This window comes from Wyeomyia smithii, chromosome 1 (assembly GCF_029784165.1).
Source record: "Wyeomyia smithii strain HCP4-BCI-WySm-NY-G18 chromosome 1, ASM2978416v1, whole genome shotgun sequence".
Taxonomy (NCBI): domain Eukaryota; kingdom Metazoa; phylum Arthropoda; class Insecta; order Diptera; family Culicidae; genus Wyeomyia; species Wyeomyia smithii.
In genome coordinates, this window is record NC_073694.1 from 62,218,675 (window position 1) to 62,242,977 (window position 24,303).

The 24,303-nt window shown below is 40.1% G+C and overlaps 1 protein-coding gene across 2 annotated transcripts in view; it reads right to left on the reverse strand.

Moving 5' to 3' along the window:
* Positions 1 to 24,303, reverse strand: part of LOC129723353 (palmitoyltransferase ZDHHC8) — an 88,163-nt gene that overhangs the window by 40,426 nt on the left and 23,434 nt on the right. For both annotated transcript variants that reach the window (XM_055677646.1, XM_055677570.1), the window contains exon 2: positions 15,251 to 15,372. In XM_055677646.1, the coding sequence (XP_055533621.1) occupies positions 15,251 to 15,372 (122 nt within the window). The remainder of the gene's footprint in view (positions 1 to 15,250; positions 15,373 to 24,303) is intronic.

The window sequence follows — 24,303 nt, forward strand, 5'->3', positions numbered from 1 at the left end:
TACCACTAAAAACAATCACTTGCCAAATATGGTTCCATTTAGTTGGTTAGTTCTCGAGATGTGCAGAAATTTGTGTTTCATTTGTATGGGACCCCTCTCTCCCAGAAGAGGGAGGGGTTTCTAACTATCATAGAAATCTTTATCGGCACCAAAAACCCCTACATACAAATTTTCACGTCGATCGGTTCGGTAGTTTTCGAGCTTATATGGATCAGATATGGAGACAGACAGACCGAACTGCATTTTTATATGTATAGATTACAACATCAATATTTTAGAACCTTAAGAGTGAATATACATTTATTGGATCGAAGCGTTCATGTAAATCTATTGAAACAAATAAAAGTTTGAATGAGAAAGGCTGGGTCTGATCGCTAGGTGGATTAATTTAGGTTTTTCTTAATAAGAACGATTTTACTGAAAGAAATACTGAAACTAAAAGGAAAAGAAGATTATAGAAGATAACTAGAAAAGGCGTTTAGTTCTTAGTCCAAGGATGCTGCTAATGGAGTCGCATATCGACGACATAGAAAGCCAAGACAATAACTTCAGCATCGTGGCTAATTTTGAAAGACCATCAATATTTAGTTCCTCTTCTTCAATCAATTCGCAATCCAAATCTTCTCCACATGTTACAATAACCAAGCATTTTTATTTACGTTTAGTCACAATTTTTGTATTGATTGGATTGAGAGACACTAAAAATTAATAAAATTGTGCTGTCCATCATAAAGCCATCATAATGCACGGTAAAAACAGAATTAACAACATTATGCTTTTTTAGCGAGAAAAAAATTGTCATTTTTTTATATAAAGCAAATCTTAAGCAAAAAAAGGTATCGTAGAACTATAAATGAATGATGCAAATATCATAAATAGTTCTGAGTTGATCTCTAATTTTTTTTTTAGTTGCAATGTGATGTCACACTCAAGCAAACCCCCCCCCCTCCCCCATATGTCACAAAATGACACAATAATTGAAACCCCCTCCCCCCCCTAAACGCGTGACATCATTAATGAATGGTCCCTTAGTATTCGGTCATTCTCGGCCGTTTCCCACAAGTTGCCATCTTACAGTTCAAAATGGTGTCTGAGGTCGATTTTTTGTTCCTTGCACCATTCTGGTTCCGGAGATACTCAAATTGGGTGGTATTTGGTCACTTCAGGCTGTTTCCAGAAACCGAATGTCGTCATCTTGGATTTCAAAATAGCAATTTCTGATCTCTGGGCGTTACTCTGATTCCGGAAACACCCATATTAGAGAACGGAAGTTTCCATCTTGAATTTAAAAATGGCGTCTGGTGTCGATTTTTGGCTCCTGTGTATCAACCCGATTATTTTAGGCTGTTTTCCGAAAAAAACTGGTTGAAATATCTGTTTCATTTGTATGGGAGACCTCCCCCCTTCCAGAGTACTGATAACAGTTAAACCACAATAGAAATTTGTGTTTGATTTGTATAAGAGTTTTACCACTTAGAAGTAGGAGAGGTGTTGAACCATCATTATTTGCTCCCAAAAACCTCTACATGCCTAATTTGGTTCCATTGACTTGATTAGTTCTTGAGCTGTGAAGAAATTTGAGTTTCATTCAGTCATTTATTCATTCAGTTTCATCCATTCAGTCGTCTCTTCCAGAAGAGAGAAAGGTGTTAAACCACCATGAAAATTTCTCTTGCTCCAAAAAACCTTAACATATCAAATTTGGTTCCATTTACTTGAATATTTCTCGAGATGTGCAGAAATTTGTGTTTCATTTGTATGGATCTCTTTCCTTCCAGAAGAAAGAGGGGTATCGAACCATCGGAATATATATAGTTTCGTAAGCTGCCAGTGGTCACGCACACGCCAAACGCAAGATACTAAAATTGTCTTACCTGAGGTACACCAAAGTTTGTTATTTTTTTATGTGTAGCAACTTCAAGTTACCATTGATTGCGTTTAGTCCTTTACACACCTCCTCTTGCCTGATACAGACCCATTGAAGCGTGAGGAAATCAGAGTGAACTGAGTTTTAACTTTCTTAGACACACGTGTTATTATTCGCACATGGCTAAATGTTCTCATCCAGTTGCATCGAGAAAAACCGCCAAAAATATTATGCTTCGCTGAAGAGAGGAAGATGATTTCGGGATGTAAAAGGAACGTAGTATCATAAATATTCAGCATTACCCAGAGAATTGAAATTAACCAAACCACTATCAGTTGATTATGAATTCTTCCTGTAACATCATACAGCTTCATCAAAATTAGGTTGTTAAGAGATGGCATAAGACGGTACCCAACTATGAAAAAATCAAGTACATCATGGGTTATTTAAAACAAATATCACCTGTCTATACGTAATTAAATAATAAGATATTATGTTATTGCTTTATAAATACAGATACAGTGCAAGCTTACACTATTAGTCATTACTTTGAATTTGATTAATAGTTTTTATTTTAGATTTTTATTTTTATTTCAATTTCAATCGCCATGTAGGTTTCAATTATTCTAAAATCCAACATAGGTACTGTCTTACAAAAACCAAGCATTTGATTTGTTTTTTAAAAAAAAAAAGAACAAGACAAATTCCGAAATCGACGTAAAAAACCACTTTAATTCCGAAATTCGCGTAGAAAACTTCATTTGCTAAAGGTTTTTAACCATTTCTGCTAAATACTTCAAAAAAAGAATAAACAGCAGTGTTATTTCCACCTACGAACTGAGCTGAACATCAAGGTAAAATATAAAACGAACGATCCTCAGACATTCTAAATAAGCGATTTTAAAATTAAAAAATGCCGCGTCAAAAACGACTTTTCTGAAAAATCTGCGTAGAATCCGAAATCCGCATAAAAAACGCGTTAATTTCGAAATCTGCGTAAAAAGACCTTAGTATATTTACCTTTGAAACCCTTATACACACGGTGTCAAAATTTCGATTATTATCGAATTTTCATGTACCTCTGATTTTTTTCGCAAAAATGTTGCCAACTGGATAAAAATCAAGGATCGGGAAGTTGAAAAATATTTTATCGGCAATTTTTGGAAAAACTTGGATTTTAATTTTTTTAGCGCAAATCTACAAAAAAAAATCCCTCTAACTTCACTAATGTCAGTCATATTAACACAGTCAGCAACCAGTGCATTTGAGGGTAGTGCAGTGTCATTTAAGTTCAAAAAATTAACAATAAAGTCAGTCATTTTACCACAGACAAACAGACGTACCACTCCATACAAAATTCTAAAAACTGTGCTTCCGATTATTTTGTGCGACACGTATTGGACATATTCCGCAAATGATAAACTTTCAGCCTTTCTGCTGTTTCTGGCAGCACGGCACGCGACTGTCTACTGAGTTCAAAGGTAAAAGGACTGATGTGCACCACCGCTGCGGCGGGAATATTCCGCGTAATTGAAACTCATTTGAATTGACCGTTATTTTGGTACCTCTGTTTGTCTAGATTTAACCATAGGAAATCACAGCAACCAATGCATTTGAGGATAGTGCAATGTCACTTCATTTCGAAAATTTGGTTTGCGCCTTGTGCTTCAAAAAAAGAAATTTGATTGGCGCCTTGTGCTTCAAAAAAACTAAATCTACGAAAAGAATAGGCGAGCAGTGGAAGAAAATGCTCTTTTCTCACTTTCTGCCTATGTATAACGAAAATGATAAAAAGTATCCTAGAGTTTTGCGCGGAAGTTGTTATCTGGGGGTGTACTGAAAGTCCAAAGTTAAGTCGAATGTGATCTAATTATTGTCAAATTACTTATTGCTGACGCACCCTTTCGAACAAGGTCTGAAGCATCGAGATATGCACGTCCACGACTCCAATAAAGATACTTAAATATAAAAAACTTTGAATTTTTCAAAGGAAAATTGTTTTTTATTGAATTTATTTACCTAATCCGACAAAGATTGAACATTGAGGAAATTTTCTAAAGACAAACTGGTTTGCTGGATTCCCGTACGTTTTTCCTGCATCCCACAAAAATTGTTACATCTTATTTTTTTTGCGCTGAACGTCTTTTAAATAAATATGAAATATTTTTTAACTTTCCGATCCTTGATTCTTATCCAGTTGGCAACATTTCTGCGAAAAAAAATGAGAGGTACATGAAAATTCGTTAACAATCGAAATTTATATTCATGCACAGATAACAGATATCCAGGCTAGAACAAAAAACTCCAGGAATCGGGTGTAAGATTTCAAATTCTTACTCGTTTGGAATGCTAACGACATCTTTCTGCAACTTGCGACTACCACCACTTTAGTGATGGAAGCACTAGATTATAGTCAAAGCTGCCAGACGCATGAAAATTCTCACAAATAGTAGAGTCGCTGTTTTTGCAACGATATAACACTGATTTTGTGAGGTTTGTGTTTTTTATTCATATCAACAATAAAACAAACAAAGTTATCGCAAATATAAACTGGGATTGAATAAAATTGTCGATTATGTACAAATTATGACTGCTTAAAATTTCTACATTCAAAATTCACATTTCTACATTCAAAATTTCTTATTGCGATAATATCGATAAGAGTTGGAAAACTATCGATTTTATCGAATCCACTAAGTGTTCTTAGCGCCACCATACTGCGTATGCGACATGCTAAAAAAACCGTTGCGTCTTTTTACACATGGAGCAAAATTAGCTTGGATGTCTGTTATCTGTGATTCATGGATCAAAATAACGGTCAATTCAAATGAGTTTCAGGTACGCAGAATATTCCCGCCGCAGCGGTGGTGCACATCAGCCCTTTTGCCATTGAACTCAGTAGACAGTCGCGTGCCGTGCTGCCAGAAACAGCAGAAAGGCTGAAAGTTTATCATTTGCGGAATATGTCCAGTACGTGTCGCACAAAATAATCGGAAGCACAGTTTTTTAGAATTTTGTATGGAGTGGTACGTCTTTTTGTCTGTACTCGGTACTTGGAATGTAAGGACTCTACTCGAACCGGCACGCGTAAGTATCCTGGCTAGAGAGCTGCGGAAGGTGAATGTGGAGGTTGCAGCTATCCAAGAGGTGCGGTGGCCGAAATCGGGAGAACGCGAATTCCGACAGTAGATCCTATTGCGGACACTTCATTTAAGTACCACATCTACTATAGCGGCGGCGTGAAAGCAGAAATAGGAGTCGGTTTCGTGCTAATTGGAAAACAGATGAAGCGTGTCATTAGATGGAGACCGATCAGTGACCGTATATGCGTGTTGAGAATTAAGGGCAAATTCTTCAACTACAGCCTAATAAATGTGTACGCACCGACCAACGAGAAACCCGATGACGAAAAGGAGGAGTTCTATGAGCTCCTGGAAAAGACATACAATGATGTAAATGCACAGGTCGGGCAGGAAGACTTCTTCCGCCCCGTAACTGGTAGGGAAAGCTTCCACTCTACTACGAATGACAATGGCCTGAGGCTTGTTAATTTCGCTGCAGCTAGGGGGATGGCTATCTGTAGCACTTATTTTGCACGCCGGAACATACGTAAGCACACCTAGATGCACCCGAATGGAGAGCTTTGCTCTCAAATTGACCACGTTCTGATTGATGGACGGCACTTTTCAGACGTTACAGACGTGAGGTCGTTCAGAGGACCGAACGTTGACTCGGATCACTATCTCGTAGTAGCCAAAATCCGCGCCCGGCTGTCCAACGTGCTGAAATCCAAGGCATCGAGGAGGATGCAGTTGAACATCCAGCGGCTATCAACTGAAGGAGTGGCTGCAGAGTACTCGCAGAAAGTTGATGAACGGATTGAGGAAAGATTTGAAGGGAACCTGAATGAACAGTGGAGGCACATCCACAGTTCGATCAGCACTACAGCGCGAGAAGTGTTAGGTACAACTGCGGCAGCTGCGCCCAATGAGTGGTTTGACGCTGAGTGCCAGCGAGTGACGGAAGAGAAGAACCGCGCCAGGGGTCACATGTTGGCCACGGCTGTGACTCGTCAGAGCATGGGTAGATATCGAGATGCAAGAGCCGCTGAAAAGAGACTCCATCGCCGGAAGAAACGACAGCGTTGGGAGCGTATTCTTGCGGAGGCGGAAGGTTGCTTCTCCAGGCACGATGCGAGGAGCTTCTACAAGAAGGTCAACGGAATCAGGAATCGAAACGTGTCAGCCCCTGTCATGTGCAACGATAGGGAGGGGAACCTGATAACCGATAAAACAGAGGTGGCCAGGCGTTGGAAGGAACACTTCAGTGTGCTGTTGAACGGTGAGGGAAACAGTGGAGTCGAAAGGAGCAGGATGACTTTTGAGAATGATGGTCAAGCTGTGGATCCACCATCCATGGACGAGGTGAAGAAAGCAGTGAAAGAGCTGAGAAACTGCAAGGCAGCTGGGAAGGACGGCATTCCCGCCGAACTCTTCAAAGTCGGGAGCGAACAGCTGTATCGTGCAATCCATCGGATCATGCTAAGGGTGTGGTCTGATGAAGAATTGCCCTCGGACTGGTTGGAGGGTCTCATATGCCCGATCTACAAAAAAGGCCATCGCCTGGACTGTAGCAATTATCGGGGCATAACTCTTCTCAATACCGTGTAAAAAATTCTCTCCCGCATCCTGTTCTAAAGACTGAGGCCGTTGCAGGAGACCTTTGTTGGCGAGTACCAATGCGGTTTTCGAGGGGGACGCTCCACGACGGACCAAATGTTTACCTTGCGACAAATCCTCGATAAATTTCGAGAATACAACTTGCAGACGCACCATCTGTTCATAGACTTCAGGGCAGCGTACAATTCAGTCAAGAGAAATGAGTTATGGCAGATTATGATTGAACATGGCTTCCCACAAAGCTGATTAGTGCCACCCTTGAAGGTTCTACATCAAGCGTCAGGATAGCCGGTGAGATATCGGACTCATTCGTGACGTTAGATGGTTTGAAGCAGGGCGACGGGCTGTCGAACTTATTGTTCAACATCGCATTGGAAGGTGCTATACGGAGGGCTGGTGTGCAGAGAAGCGGCACCATCATTACGAAGTCGCACATGCTTCTCGGTTTTGCGGACGATATCGACATCATTGGTATCAACCGTAGAGCTGTGGAGGAGGCCTTCGGACCTCTCAGGAGGGAAGCTGCGAGATTAGGGCTCGTCATAAACTCTGCCAAAACGAAATACATGGTGGCTGGCAGAGAGCGTGGTAGTCCGTCGGATGTTGGTGCTGCGGTGGTGCTAGATGGGGAAACATTTGAAGTAGTCGACGAATTTATTTACCTGGGAACATTAGTGACATGTGACAACGAGGTTAGCCGTGAGATAAAGAGGCGGATAGCAGCCGCAAACAGGGCCTTTTACGGACTACGTAACCAGCTAAGGTCCCGCAGTCTGCAAATCCGTACTAAACTTGCACTCTATAAAACACTGATTCTTCCGGTGGCTCTCTACGGCCATGAATCATGGACGCTGAAAGAGGCTGATCGGCGAGCTCTTTGTGTTTTTGAGCGCAGACGCATGAACCATGAATTGTACCAGGCATACAAATCGGCGGACATAGTCAAGCGGATAAAACACGGCAGGCTTCAGTGGGCTGGGCATGTAGCGAGAATGCCGGATGAGCGTCAAGCGAAGGCTATATTTAGCAGGAATCCCGATAAAGTCTTCTACTTCGAGGTAGACCCCGCACTCGTTGGATGTGTGCTGTCGACGAGGATGCACGCGAAATAGGTGTTAGGGGCGATTGGAGGATAGCAGCCCAAGACCGAGGAACATGGCGACGTATTCTGGATTCGGCACTGGATCGATAATCGGTCTGTCGCTTTAAAAGTAAAGTAAAAGGAAAGCACTACCCTCAAATGCACTGGTTGCTGACTATGTTATATGACTGACATTAGTGAAGTTAGAGGGAATTTTTTTTTGTAGATTTGCGCTAAAAAATTGAAATCCAAATTTTTAAAAAAATCGCCGATGAAATATTTTTTATCTTCCCGATCCTTGATTCTTATCCAGTTGGCAACATTTTTGCGAAAAAAAATCAGAGGTCGATTTTTCGTTCGATAATAATCGAAATTTTGACACCGTGATACACATTCAAGCATTACACCACACATTTCAGGTTTAAAACCAGGAACAAGGGAACGCGGGGGACAGGCTTTTCATGCGCGAATTTGATAATGTGTGAGGTTATACCGGAGTATCACAGAGTGATTTGAACTACCCAATAATGATTAGGAGACGTCAGTACCCAGTTATTCTAGGCTTTGCCATGACTATTATAAAGTACAGAGGCAAACTTTTGCACGCGAGTGAATGATTTTTGGAGTAGTTCAGTATTTTATCGTAGGCAACTATTTTGCAAATTGTTATGTTTTTCTCGATCACTTTTGTTTTTGTTTGTTTTGTAAGTTTTACTTGAAATGTAACATCATACAATTGAAAAATTGAATTCTTATTTTAAATTATACAGCTCAAACTAAAATTGTTCAATCATTAGAATTTTTTTCGAAAATGGTTAAATAATGGAAAAAAATGTTCTGTGCAGTGGTTCCGTATGGGAGGCAAGATGTTCATTCGTCTTCAAATAAACGATCAATCCAAGCATTTTCATAATACACTGAAAGAAGGATGTTTCTCACAGTTAACATTTGAGTTCAAAATTCTTGTTGATCATCTGCATCGAATTGTCGAATTGTCATAGTTAAATCTTGATTCCAAACTAGATTTTTCGAAGAAGCTTTATCATTTTAGAATAAATACCAGTATTTGTAGTGAGTAGAAGTCATAGTCCAACATGCATTTTTAAGTGGCTAGCCACTACGGGTCAACTAGTTATGGACATATTTGTTACCCCTAAAAACATTCACAAGACAACATCGCAAGCTAACCTGGAGGGCTAATGCGGTCTCGATCAACTAGATTAGTCGAGAGAATTCGTTATCGATAATGTTTTTGGCACATTTTGCATGTTGTAGGATGAGTACAACCAGTGCTGAGTCGAGAAAATTTACAGCTCGAAAAGATCCTCGACCTGATCGGGAATCGAACCCGACTTGACAACCGTTTGGAAGAGCTAGCCGTTCGACATCGCTAACCACAGAACCACGAGGACCCTAAAAACATTCACATGCCAAATTTAGTTGTATTTGCTTGATTAGATCTCATGTTGTGCGAAATTTGTGTTTCATTTGTATAGGACCCCTCCCCTACAGAAGAGAGAGGGGTGTCGAACCATTATGGACATATTTTTTCCCCCTGAAAACATCCACATGCCAACATCCATTTACTTAGTTAGTTTTCGAGATGTGCAGAAATTTGAGTTTCATTTGCATTAGACTTTCCCTTCCAGAGGAGGAAGGGATCTCGAACTGTCTTAGTCACCTTTCTCGGCCCCTGAAACTCTTATATATAAAATTTCACGCCGATCGGTTCAATAGTTTCCAAGCCTATATGAATAAGACAGACAGACAGAGCTGCGTTTTTATATGTTTAGATCTATTTCGAAAAAATAATAGGTTTTATAAAAAAAGACCAGGTCCAGGGCCGGATTTAGACGGTGGGGGGCCCGGGGCAAATTTGTTTGTGAGGCCCTTTTTTCTTAAAACATTTAGAAGTGACGTTCTGGAAGGTGACAAGAAAAAAAAGGTCGCCCCAGGACTAGGGGGCCCGGGCCATTTGCCCCCTTTACCCCCCCTCAAATCCGGGTCTGACCAGGTCACACCGCTAGGTGGATTAATTCTTGTTTTTCTAAAAGTACACAGAAAATTACAACTTTGATTTAAACGTTCCACATTTTTAATGACAAAGTACGTAAAAATCTATTCGATTGATTTAATTTCTTCTCAGAATTCATTACCTACAGAAATAATTGAAACTAACTTGAAATAAATTAAATCAATTGGTCGGCGTGCGACCAGACCGAACCAAGCGCCATTTTTTTGAAAATTGAGTTTTTAACACTAGTGAATGGTAAAATTGATAATCTATCTTTCATGTAAAAACGAAATTTGAACAGTTTAAAATGGTATTATAACAAAGGTTCTCTGCAGCAGCTTGCAGAAACCATACGGGGTGAGTAAACTTCGATCGCCGATTACTCGAAATAATGTTTTTGGCGCTTGGTTCGGTCTGGTCGCACGCCGACCAATTAATAAAAATTTTAAAAATATGAAAGCACCTGGTGACGGTGGAATCTTCAACATATTAATTAAACATCTCCATGAGAGCACAATGGAATTTTTAGTAAAATTTTACAATAGCTGCTTCAAAATTGTATATTTTCCCAAATTATGGAAAAATACAAAAATAACTCCAATTCTAAAGCCGGATAAGAATCCAGTTGAGGTTTCAAGTTATCGACCAATCAGTTTACTTTCTTCAATAAGTAAACTGTTTGAAAGAATTATTCTTAACAGAATGATGTCACACATCAACAAAAATTCAATTTTTGCAGATGAACAGCTTGGATTTCGCCATGGCATTCCACTACTCATACCTCATACTACTTGCTCAGAGTTAATAATATGATACGAGATAACAAATCTAAAGTTTTTCCACTGGATCTGCTCTTTTAGACATAGAAAAAGCATTCGACAGTGTTTGGTACAAAGGTTTGATTGCGAAATTGCAAACTTTTAATTTTCCAATTTTCCCAATCAAAATTTTAAAAAATTATCTTACTGATCGAACTCTGCAGGTTGTCTATCAGAAGTCAAAATCTAATAGATTTCCTGTCAGGGAGGTGTGCCTCAAGGTTCAGTCTTGGGTCCAGTGCTGTACAACATTGTAACGAGTACCTTGGAAGTAATGTTTTTTAAGATTTAGCAGCACTATCGTAATATTAAATAACGATATTGTAAGATTGAATCAGAATTGATTTGTTTTTTATTTCATTTATTCTGCATTACACATAATGCATGCTAGAATTAATTTTTTTTTTTCTAAATAATCTGCGGCTCACATTACCGCAACAGGCGCCAAAAAAGTAGTAATTGGCATAATATTTACTCAGCCACGAGTCCTCTTACGTTCGCTTACGTTGCTTTGCATGCATCGCTGGCGGTCGAAGAGTGGATTGACCCAGCCAAATAAGTCTATTGACCTATTGCGTCACTGGGAGAGTTTCCTTTTTCTCTCTATCCTCGGGGATGGGATACTGGATGCTGGGTGGAAGATGCACGCTAGAAGAAGATAACCTTGCCGAAACTGCAACCTTCGGGCTTTTAGCGTGGGCAATGATCCTCGCGAGACAGGTTCCGGTAACGAAGTTACCGTGGACGGTTGATCTGAGGAATCCCAATGCTTGATAGTTCACTCTAAGTTGATTAGTGAAAGAGGCAGGAGCGATCTGCACAGTACAGATCCGCGCGAAGTTTGAGACAGGTGGTTTAAAAAAACCAGTGACACTCTTTATTTAATTTACTAAGGACAGTTCCTTTTCCCAGATAGACCCGTAGATAGATAAAGGCAGGTTCCATTCAGAGTGGATGTGCGTAAAAAAATTGTAGTGTGCAAAGTGTGCATAAAGGTAAGAAGCGGAATCTTGCCCAAAGGCGGTAGATAATGAAACGACACGTGCTGGCCACCTTTTTCTTCCATTATAATTGCCACCGCTCATCGATTGCGACATCACGGATACCCCCGCGGCTTCCCTGCACAACACGATTCCGAACACGAGCATCGTCAAACGTTTATGCCTGTACGGAACAGGCCGAAAGACCAGTAATCGGCACCATCACCCTTGATGATTCACTGATCGAGGCGCACGCTGTGCGCTGCCAGGCAGCAGCAGACGTTCGAGGAGAACAATAGGCTAGACGGATAGAGTGGAGACACCCGATTTCGACCCAACGTAGCACTGGTAGCGTGCCGATAGGACATCGGTGAAAGGACCCGCGTGGTACGAAGCAGAACGACGCAGCAGCAGTAACCAGGTATGGCGGCTACGCCATTGTAAGCCGACCCACCCTCATGAAACCCGGTAAAGAGTGAGTACTCCCATCTAATTTTTGTCCATGCGCATGCGACTAAACTAGGGCCGTGACCCTAAGCCGAATCTAGAGAAGATTTGCCCCCGCCGCACACTTGCCCTTTGACGACAGCAGAATTGCACACTGTAGAAGATAGGGAATAAATCGGGAAAGGAATGAGTTAGGATAAGAAATGACTAGGCCTAGTGAAGCGAAATTGTAAACCAAAACCATTGTAATAAAATGCTGAAACGGGATAGAAGGTACCAAATCTCACTGGAATAAACCGCAGTAGTTATACGGCAGAAAACGGAGGTTTTTATGAAAAGTGATAGACTGTCCTAGTAGATGAGTTAAGGTTTTTCACTGGTTTCACTCGGGGTTTCGTGTAGTTTCGCTGTTTTTTTTTTTTGGTATTATTTTACTGGGACGGCTGGCTCCGAAACCAGCCCGGAAAGCTCCCGAATCCACCCTGGTCAATTTTAGTTCTGCGAGACTGGATTGGGCCAGTGATGAAAATTAACCATCTGCCGTTCTGTTTTTGCGAGGTCGAGTACCGCGGATAAAGGTACCAGGTGGGAGCGTAGGCAAAGTATCTGACGCATTTAGCGGAGTAGAGCAGGGCATTTAAGGACAGCGGACAGCTTCCCTTCCCGTAACGGGATAAAAAAGAACCTCCCCTTGGAAGGTCTCAGGCTGGGCAATCACATCTCGGCGGGTGGTCTCTCTTAGGAGAGTGGCGCATTTAAGCCACCCGCTTATCATCGGGAAGCGATTCGGCCGACCAGTTACAACATTTTTACTTCAGATCTTCCAGATTTGCCTCCAGGATCTCATGGTTCTGTGATGACACAAGCATTTCCGTAAAAGGAAAAAGTCTTCGTGTCACATGCAGTCGATTGCAGAAAAGTTTAGATATTTTTTCTTCCTACTTGCAAAAGTGGAAAATTTCTCCCAATGCTTTCAAAACTCAAATGATAATTTTTCCCCATAAGAATAGGGCTTCTTTCCTTAAGCCAAACAATAATCACGTTATCAAGATGAATGGTGTTATTTTAAGTTGGACTGACAAGGTTAAGTACTTGGGACTAATTTATGATAAGAAACTTATTTTTAAAGAGCACATTGAGAGTATACAAGCCAAGTGCATCAAATATACGAGATGTTTATATCCCTCATTGATAGAAATCCCAAACTTTGTTCAAAGAATAAACTTTTGATTTACAAACAAATTTTTAGACCAGCAATGCTTTATGCTGTACCGATCTGGTTAAGTTGTTGTTTAACAAGGAAGAAAACGCATCAAAGGATTCCGAATAAAATTCTGAAAATGATTTTGAAGCGTCCTCCTTGGTTTGGTACACTCGAATTACATAGACTTACTGGTGTTGAAACATTAGAAGCTATGTCAAATAAAATTATTAACAATTTTCGACAAAAATCGTTGCAATCCTCAATTGCTACGATAAGCTCTCTTAACAGCCAATAAGTTAGCAATTAATCATTATTTACTAATATTTATTATAAATACTTAAACTACCAACAACCCGCCTTATTAAATAAAAAAAATAAAATTAATCCACCTAGCGGTCAGACCCAACCTTTCTCATTCAAACTTATTATTTGTAAAAATAGATTTACATAGACGCTTCAATCTAATTAAAGTATATTCACTCTTTGGGTCCTAAAATATTGATGTTGTGATTGAAGTATTAAATATGAAATTTAACGTAATGTTAGTGCTTAAGAAATAGCGAAATAAAAAAAATGACTTTTAATTTCGAACAATTTCATCACGAGCGACACCGGGAACGTTTAAATAGTACGAAACCACATTTAAATTATGTTGAGGCCACGTATATTGATCAAAGCAGGTATAGTTTTAAACAGTCTTAGAATTTCTGTTCGTTCCATAACTTCCACATATCAAGTTGTTATGTTATTATTATTATATAGTTATTTGTAAGTTTAGGAGATAACTCGTTTGTATGACGCTTGCTATGTTAAATAAGTCGTGTAATCTTTGAGATAATAGACTCGTTGTGTTAACAATTTTATTTATAACGGTTGCTTAAGTTCGATTATAATCGAATGAAATGGGAACGTATAGAGCAGCCGAATTAAGAAACCACTTGTTCAATCATAATTCATTAGTTAACTTTTAACTAGCCCGTTCATCTGATATCAATATTGTTCAAATCGGTTGTATAGTTTCTGAGATAATGAAGTTTCGTGCTTTTCACATTTCGATACATTGCAGACGAAGTTACAGTCCGACTACAGTTAAATTCAATAGGGTGTTATGAGGCAGCTGGACCTCTCATTTGACACCAATTTAGTGAAAATCGGTTCAGCCATCTCAGAGAAAAGTGAGTGAGTTTATGTAGTCTTGTGAATGTTTTACTTTTCATAGCTGGATTTCACATTTTTAACATAACAGGCAAGGTGGTAATCCGTTTGCAAAAAAAATCAATAGGGTCTCATGGGGCAACAAGACCTTCCATATGACACTGATTTTATGAAAATCGGTCCAACCATCTCTTAGAAACATGAGTGAGATTAAATAGTCTCGAAAACACGATACTTTCCATAACTTTTGAACCACATGTCCAATCTTAATGAAATTCAAAAGTTAAGGGTTTTTAGGTAGCCCGTAAATTTGAAATTAATTTTGTTCAAATCGGTTGCGTAGTTTCTGAGATATTGATGTTTCGTGATTTTTACATTTTGATACATAACCTCTAAACTAAAAATCCGATTACAATAAAATTCAATGGGGTCTCACACACATACAGAAAATGCTCAGCTCGTCGAACTGAGTCGAGTGACATACGACATTCGGCCCTTTGGAGCACTTTTATACCTTTAGTTTTTTCAGTGATTGCTATACCTTTCTAGGAAAAAGGCAAAAAGAGTGTATCGAGTAACAGATTTTTATCGAAATCCATCACTTTATGATTCGATTGCACTAAATTATGAATTAGGGAGTATCAATATCATCCTCAAAGCTCCCTCCAACCGGGATTCCGGCTGGTAAGAACAGAATGTTTATCAATTTCATATTCCTTGAATTAGTTTATTTGAAATAATTCAAAGCGTGATAAGTCAAGTTAGCAAACAGATGCTCGTAAACTTCCAAAAGTATGAAATCTGTTGCAGTCGGATTGCCAAGACAAGACAAACAAACACGGAACTACTCATAAATACTTGATGGGGTTCATCATCGTAGTTGGTAAATCCCAGCCGCCGTAGAAGTAAAGCCGCTATTCTATGCATTGTAATCGGCAAGACAATGCAGCGCAGATAGGCGGAAATCATAGACTGCCAACAGTGCCATCGTCGGTTGTTGCTTACCTTTCGGGATGACACCAGGATCCATAAAGGTGGCCAGTGTAAAGTTGGCGATGACGAAGAACGTGATGACGGCCTGGTACGCCGGTACCCATGGGTGTCGCTGTACGTAGAACTGTCGGCATCTGTAACGGGAAAGCGGATAGACAGTATTAGTTATGCTGAAAGTTGTAATTTCTGCTGTATGCATGGGCTGCAAGAAAGGTCATTATGCTGCTGTTGCACACCGCATTCGTACGATGAAGTTTGTGCTACAAGTGCAAGACGGCGGCTGCGATGATAGGTCAACGATTGTCATTTTGAGCACCCAAAAGCACCCATTGGTTGGCTGACGAGATTAATTAATTTGAAGATGGAAACCCCAAGCCTCTGTGAGACAGCTGTCCAACTGGGAGCTGGATGGCAGAAGTACGATACGAACGGCGAGACAAACATCTTCATTCATGCGTTTGGTAACGCCTCAATCGATGCGTGACGCGTTTATTTTTAACAAAATTACATCACTTTTTTGGACCAATTACGAAGCTGAAAGTAAGGTAACTAAACATGAAGCATTGAACGTTGATGCTGTTGGTTCTCAGGTTGGCATAATAGGAGGAATAGAACAGTTGATGACGTGGAAATTTTAAAAAAATACAGAATGTTGTCCCTTTGGAGCAACAACTAGGTGTATTATTAAAAAAATGATAATAAAAAGAAACATAATAATAATAGACCCAATCTGACGTGGTTATATACGCTACTTTACGTTACACACTATCATCAGAACAAAAATAATATTCGGATAGTTCCGACCCGAGCTCCATATAAACTATACATAAATTGAATAGATCTAGACATCCAGTATATTGTTGTGGGTCCAACCGGTCGTTATGTAACCTCTGCATTCTAGGTAAGTTGTAGGTAGGTGTGGGATAAAATTTGATAATTAATCGCTAGTTTCGTTTCACCGAAAAAGTAACCAAACCGACAAAAAATCCATACCCGTGAAGAGCTCCCCGGGCTCGGATGGCTCGAAACAGAATTACCATCAAACAGTTTGCAAAAAAAAAATGCTAATTAGCATATGAGCTCGATGAAACAGTAGGTGGATTTGAGAGATTTTACACCAATTCGGTCATCCTCGCTTGGCAGTATCCTCTTAGTGGATTTTCGTGACATCGATGAGCAGACCAACTTTACATGTTTGAAATTTCAGAAACACGCCTTTTTGCAAAATTTTTTGATTTTTCATTTTGAGTTACAAAGACCATTAGTATGTGTCAGTAGCCAAACATCAAATGATGATATTCACATCATATCTAAGAATAGTTTTATCCAACAACATATTTCATAAAAGAAATGACGAAGCGTTTGGGTCGACCCCTAAGTTCCACTAAAATCTAATAAGGTGTTACCTACTGCCATAGGCAAGTTCGCGTGGAATCTCACATTCCTAAAGTAGCAGGGAACGCGGTGAAAAATGAAACCCAACTTTGCGCTACACACCCATCAGTTGATGCAATTTGATTATAGCGCGTAGGGCAACTGCGCAAAAACGCAGCGACCGGACAGAAAGCAAGGAGGACATAGTAAGTCAGACACCGTAGAAGGACAAAACCGTCAAGACAAGTGTGGTCTGTTTTTTTTTGCGTTTGGTCAGTTCACGTAACATGTACTCACACACAGCATAGAAAAGGCGAATATGGTGAAAAAAAAAAAACCAAGGCAAAACTTTCATCGCGCGATTCCGAAACGTGATCAACATCGTCGGTGTCCAGGTTTGAGCAGTGCGGAAACCGATTCGGGGTGTTGGAAAGGTAGCAAAGGCATACATCAATCAGTTGGCTTTCCCAGGGCTGTCTGTGTATGTATATAAGGGAAAGTGGATGACCGTGGAAGAGGACCATAGAATTCATAATTTGTTGCTTCATGTTTCCGCTAATAGTGACAAGGCTAGAGGGTAATGTTAAAAGGGTGCAAGGCAATTGAGCGTAAAAATATCTCATATTCTCGAAAGAACCTGTGAATGTAAACAAACCGGGTAACTGCTCACTCTCGTACGGTATCTGAGTGTGGCTAAAATGAGTCTTATACTGCGTTCATACAAAAAGCAACGAATGCACACATTTATATGATAACCTTTCACGTTTCACGAACAATAATAAATAACCAGTTGAAGTTGACTTGTTTGGAACCCTTACCGGATTTTTTCCAACAAACAGCAGAACAAATGGACAATCGAAATCGGTTTTCTAACATGCTTCTAGAACGGCGAAACATAAATCCGCTTCAATGTAAAACAACCTACTTATACCAATACCAATACGGTATAAACTATTCATAGCGTTGTGCCACAACTTACACGGTTTTTGTTTAGTCGAATTCCGGAATTTACGTGGATTTCCAAGGAAAGTCGGTTATTGCGCGGATTGTTGTAATCATTTTTCTCTTTCATATCATGCGATTAGAGTAACGCTAAACTTTCAAAAATAAATTCTCTCATTGATTTTATATGATTATAAAAAAAAACAATATCGCGAAGGGTTAATAGCGGTCTTGATCAACTAGGTAAGTTGAGAGAATTTGTTATCGATATTGTTTTTGGTACATTTCTCGCCAAACATGTGGAAAGGGCCCATGTGCCATATGTGAACAAGCCAAACTTTCTCGTTTATTTTGGTAAATGCAATCTACCATTACCAATAAGATTTGTTGATTAAAGAATTTATTTTTAATCAAACAATGTTATTTGTGCGAGTAGATTAAGCTTGTATTCTTAAAAAACACAATTTAATCCACCTAGCGGTGAGACCCAGCCTTTTTCATTCAAACTTTTTATTTGCTAAAATAGATTCACACGAACAATTCAATTTTCAGAAAAAAAAACACTTTGATTTATTTTCCATCCTATATAACAAATTTTCGGTACCCAATAGTGAAACCATACCTAATATTAACATATACAAATAACTTTCTTATTTTTAATGACTATAATGCAAGTCAAGCTGTTTTTATTTCTATTTCAAGCAGTAAATGTGGAGCTGACGATTGAAAAATGTACTAACTGGGGAAATAGTTAATTAGAAATTTACGAAAAATATAGTCCAGCAGGTGGGACTCGAACCCACAACTTCTAATCTCCGGTCAGATGCGTTTCCGATTACAACACCGCAAGACGTATAAGACGACCTCGCTAAATAGCTATTTTGTATCGCTTGCACACTTTATCGCACGTCATCATTTACTCAGTAGAGAGTATTGTTTGGTGGCTGGCTTTTGTTTCGTATCTCTCACGTCGCAGTGGGGTTTACTGCATCAGTAAGAGATCGAAAAGCGCCAGTCTGTTGCCGTCTCTACCAACGGCAACATCTTGACTGAGTAAATGATGACGTGCGATAAAGTGTGCAAGCGATACAAAATATCTATTTAGCGAGGTCGTCTTATACGTCTTGCGGTAGTGTAATCGGAAACGCATCTGACCGGAGATTAGAAGTTGTGGGTTCGAGTCCCACCTGCTGGACTATATTTTTCGTAAATTTCTAATTAACTATTTCCCCAGTTAGTACATTTTTCAATCGTCAGCTCCAAATTTACTGCTTGAAATAGATATACAAATAACATGAAATAAATATGTTTCAAATATACGACGTGAAATTTGTTTTTTTTTCACAACTTTTATTTGACAACGCGAAATTTGTTTATGATCGTGGTACAATCGAAACGTCACTGTACTTATATTTAGGTTGAACTCGATTATACATCATTCGATTGAATATCATTTTAGATTCGTTTATTTATAGTAGGATTTTTCTTCTATTTCTTTTCACAAGTTTTAAACCACGTGTTCAATTATCATATTTCGTCAGTTATTCTTTAACTAGCCCGTTCATTTGATACCAATATTGTTCAAATCGGTTGTGTAGTTTCTGAGATAATGAAGTTTCGTGACTTTCACATTCTGATACATTACAGACAAAGTTACAAACCGATTATAGTGAAAATCAATGGGGTGTTATGAGGCAGCTAGACCATTCATATGACACTAATTTTGTTCAGCCATCTCTGGGAAAAGGGAGTGAGTTAGGTAGTCTTCGGAATATGTTTCTTTTCAAAGTTGAGTTTCACATTTTAAAACATAACAGGAAAACTAAATCTCTATATGACATTGATTTTGTGGAAATCGGTCCAGCCATCTCTGAGAAACATGAGTGATATTAAACGCTTTCCAGGATACGTTTCTGTAAATAACTTTTGAACAACATGTCTAATCTTTATGAAATTCGAAAGTTAAGGGTTTTTAGGTAGCTCGTTCATTTGAAACCAATTTTGGTAAAATCATTTGAGTAGTTTCTGAGATAATGATGTTTCGTGATTTTTACATTTTTAAACATAACCTCTAAACTAAAAATCCGATTACAATAAAATTCAATAGGGTCTTATGGGGCAACTAAACCTTTCATTTGCAATTAATTTCATGAAAATCGGTCCAGCCATCTGAGAAAATCGAGTGAGATTTGGAGAGCGCTATACACACACACATACACACACATACAGAAAATGCTCAGCTCGTCTAACTAAGTCGAGTGATATACGACATACGGCCCTTTTGAGCACTTTTATACATTTAGTATTTGCAGTGATTGCTATACCTTTCTAGGAGAAAGGCAAAACGTGAAATTGTGCCTTGGTCACATATGGCACATGGGCCCTTTTCACATGTTTAGCGAGATTTACTTATTTTACAACGGTACACCGTGGTCCAGTGCTGAGTCGAGAAAGTTTCCAGCTCGAAAAGATCCTCGACCTGATCAGGAACCGATCGCTAACCACAAAATAACGGGTACCACATTACACCACGGGACCATATTTTAAAGGGTGATTTTTTTTATAGATTTTCTATATTTGGGTGATTTTTTTGCTATTTGGTTTTTCGTGTATTCAGATTTGACAGTTCACGCGGGAATTCTGACAGCTGTCAAAGTCTAATGTACTCAGTTTGGTTTGCCATTTCACCATGAACAGACTTACGCCTGAACAACGCTTACAAATAAACGAACTTTTGGGCCTTAGAACAACTTGCCGAAAATCTACTTTTTTACCGAAAACTTGTGTTCAGTGGCGAAGCTCATTTCTGGTTAAGTAGGTATGTTAATAAGCAAAATTGCCGCATTTGGATCGAAGAGTAACCAGAGGCAATACAAGAATCGCCAATGCACCCAGAAAAAAGCACGGTTTGGTGCGGTTTACACGCTGGAGGCATCATTGGTCCGTACTTCTTCAAAGATGATCGAAATCGCTACGTTACGGTCAATGGCGCTCGCTATCGCGCGATGTTTTCTGATTTTTTTTGCCGGAAATGGAAGAGCTGGGTCTTGTTGACATGTGGTTTCAGCAAGACGGAGCAACGTGCCACACATCGCGCGAATCAATGGACATATTGCGGAATGAGATCGGTGAGCAATTCATCTCACGAAATGGACCGGTGAATTGGCCGCCTAGATCATGCGATTTAACACCGCTAGATTATTTTTTGTGGGGCTACGTTAAGTCTCTCGTCTATGCGGATAAGCCAACAACAATTCCAGCCTTGTAAGACAACATTACACGCGCTATTCGCGAGATACCAGCCGAAATGATCGAAAAAGTGACCCAAAGTTGGACTTTTCGTATGGACCATTTAAAACGCAGCCGTGGCCAACATTTGAATGAAATTATCTTTAAAAAGTAAATGGCATAAACCAATTCATTGGCTCAAATAAAGATTTCATACAGTTGTGTAATTTTTATGCGTTTTTTTAAAAGAAAAACCATATTCTTAAAAAATCACCCTTTATATGACTGCATTTTGACTGATTTTCGTTTTGATTCACAGGTGGTTACCTCTAATTCATAAACTTTAAAAAATTGTTTAGCAGACATCAATAAAAAAAAACTTTTTACAAGCGTTTTGAAGTAAAGCTTTTTCCGTGGATTTCGAAATTTATGCATTTTTTCACGCAGCTTTCGGAATTTACCCGTTTCTCATACGTTACGATTCCCTCACCTTTCATGCCTACTGGTCTACTATACCAAACCTTCTTCATTTCATCAATTGTAATTTCCCGATTCCTCTGGTCATTGTGAAGCTGTAAAAATAAATAACAAAGCAAAGCAAAGCCTTGGTGCTGCATTCTGTGCCGAACACGCATCAGTATCGGACGTGTTTGGTGATCGCTCCGATAGAATATAAAACAAAAGACGTGTGAACAAGTGTTGGCATTGTTTGCCTGGTCGAGTGAAATAAATCCGGGTTCAAGGTCGCGCCTTTGTGCATCTGTTTCGCATCGTGACTGCCAGCTGGTGCGTAAGCCGATTTGGCTGCTGGCTGAATTGTGCTACAGCAGTGGACGAGATACAAAAGAGGAAAAAGAAGAAGCCATCAGTTGACAGTTGAGTTGTATCGCTGTGTGGAGTGATCTCACACCTGGCTCGCTGCTGGTGGCTGTTTGGTGCTGCTGTATTGGTGCTGCTGGCTGTAACGGCTGCAACTTCGAACGATCGGACAACCAACCTTACTGGAAGGGAGAAGTAAAAAGGTACGTGCTCTTGTCGGCGCTAGTGCGCTAGACTTAGCGGGATGGATGTAGATCCCTCGCCTCCCGCGCCACCATCCACGAACGTCAGACTCGTTTCGAGTTACGTTCGCCGGGTCAGCGCTACCAAGCCACGTCTCGATCCACCGGGTTCGTCTCCCTGTGCGATTATATGTGCCTCGCGTCATGAACTGCCTGAATTGTAAGCAGTTAGGCCACACCGCCGCCTACTGCTGCAATAAGGCACGTTGTGGCAAGTGTGGGGAGAATCATGCGGATGATTCCTGCAGTAAAAATGCTGAAAAATGCATTCACTGTGGGGAGAGTCAGCATGAGCTCTCGACATGTGCGATGTACATGCAGCGCAGGGATAAAATAAAGAGGTCTCTTAAAGAGCGTTCGAAGCGTTCTTACGCTGAGATGCTGAAGAAGACCGTTACCACTTCTACCATTACATCAAACCCTTTTGATCTGTTGTCCTCTGATGAAACCGATTCTGACGATTCACCAGCGGGAACATCTTACGCCAATCCTGGGGAGTCTAGAAAGAGGAAAAATTTTTCCTCTCCTAAACTTCCCAAAAAAGTGAAATGAAAGTTACAAACAAACCAAACAGTGCTGCGGAAAAACCGAAGCAAACTCCTCCTGGGCTTGCAAATTTAAAGTCCCAGAAGGAGTTCCCAGCACTGCCAGGAACATCTAAAACCCCAGTTGTTCCTTTTGCACTCCCAGTTGATGAAACAAACTCTGGATTAGTGAAATTTTCTGACATTGTGGACTGGATTTTTGAAACTTTCAATGTACCCGATCCAATAAAAATTTTTCTTACAGCATTCCTCCCAACAGTTAGATCATTGCAGCGATTGTATCCTTCGATGCCTAATTCAACTGCGTATATGAGGGATTCTATCTCTGTCTTACAGTGGAATTGTAGAAGTATTTTACCAAAAATTGATTCGTTTAAAGTTTTGGTAAATAAAAACAAATGCGATGCATTTTCCCTTTGTGAAACTTGGCTTACTTCAAATATTGATCTCAACTTCCATGATTTTAATATTATTCGCCTTGATCGAGACACCCCATATGGAGGAGTACTTTTAGGGATTAAAAAGTGCTATTCTTTCTATCGTATTAACCTCCCCTCGATTCCAGACATCGAAGTTGTCGCATGTCAAATGACAATACTAGGTAAAGAGCTTTGTATTGCCTCAATATATATTCCTCCCAGAGCACAGGTTGGGCAACGGCTGCTCTTCGATTTAATAGAACTTCTTCCCTCGCCACGTTTGATTTTGGGAGACTTCAACTCTCATGGCGTGGCTTGGGGTTCCCCTTACAATGATAACCGCTTCTCTTTAATCTATAACCTTTGCGATGACTTCGACATGACTATTTTAAACAACGGTGAAATGACACGTATCCCGAAACCTCCAGCGCGCCCAAGCGCTTTGGATCTATCCTTATGTTCGACGTCGCTACGGTTGGATTGCACATGAAAGGTAATCCTCGATCCTCAAGGTAGCGACCATTTGCCTATTCTTATTTCAATTAATAACGGGTCAACTCGCATGCGATCAGTTGACATTTCGTATGACCTCACACGGAATGTCGATTGGAAGTTATACGAGGAAATGATTTCAAAAGCGGTCGATTCGATTCAACATCATCCATCACTTGAAGAATACAACCTCCTCGCGGGCTTGATTCTCGACGCCGCGTTGCAAGCCCAAACGAAGAAATATCCCGGCGTAACGATTAAAGAACGTCCTCCCACTCCGTGGTGGGACCAAGAGTGCTCCGATGTCTACACGCAAAGATCCGACGCGTTTTTGGCCTACCAGAAGGGAGGTATACCTGGCGACTATTTACGGTATTCGGAGCTTGATACCAAGCTTAAAAGCTTGGCTAAAGCAAAGAAACACGGATATTGGCGTCGGTTCGTGAACGAGACGTCGAGGGAGACATCGATGAGCACTCTTTGGAACACAGCCCGAAGAATGCGGAATCGCGTAACGGTCAACGAAAGCGAGGAGTCTTCAAGTAGGTGGATATTTGATTTTGCCAGGAAAGTATGTCCGGACTCTGTTCCTGAGCAAAACATTGTTCGCGATGCGTCTCCGGGCCACGACGCGATAGAATCACCTTTTACGATGGCAGAATTTTCAGTTGCCCTCCAGTCCTGTAACAATAACGCGCCTGGGTTAGATAGAATCAAATTCAACTTGTTGAAGAATCTACCCGGCAATGCCAAGAGGCGCTTGTTGAACTTGTTCAATAAGTTCCTGGAGCAAAACATTGTACCGCAGGATTGGAGGCAAGTGAAGGTGATCGCCATCCAAAAACCAGGGAAACCAGCTTCTGATCACTCTGACTCTTATAGGCCGATTGCAATGCTATCCTGTATCCGGAAATTGATGGAAAAAATGATACTCCGTCGTTTAGACCATTGGGTCGAATCAAATGGCCTACTATCGGATACTCAATTTGGCTTCCGCCGTGCCA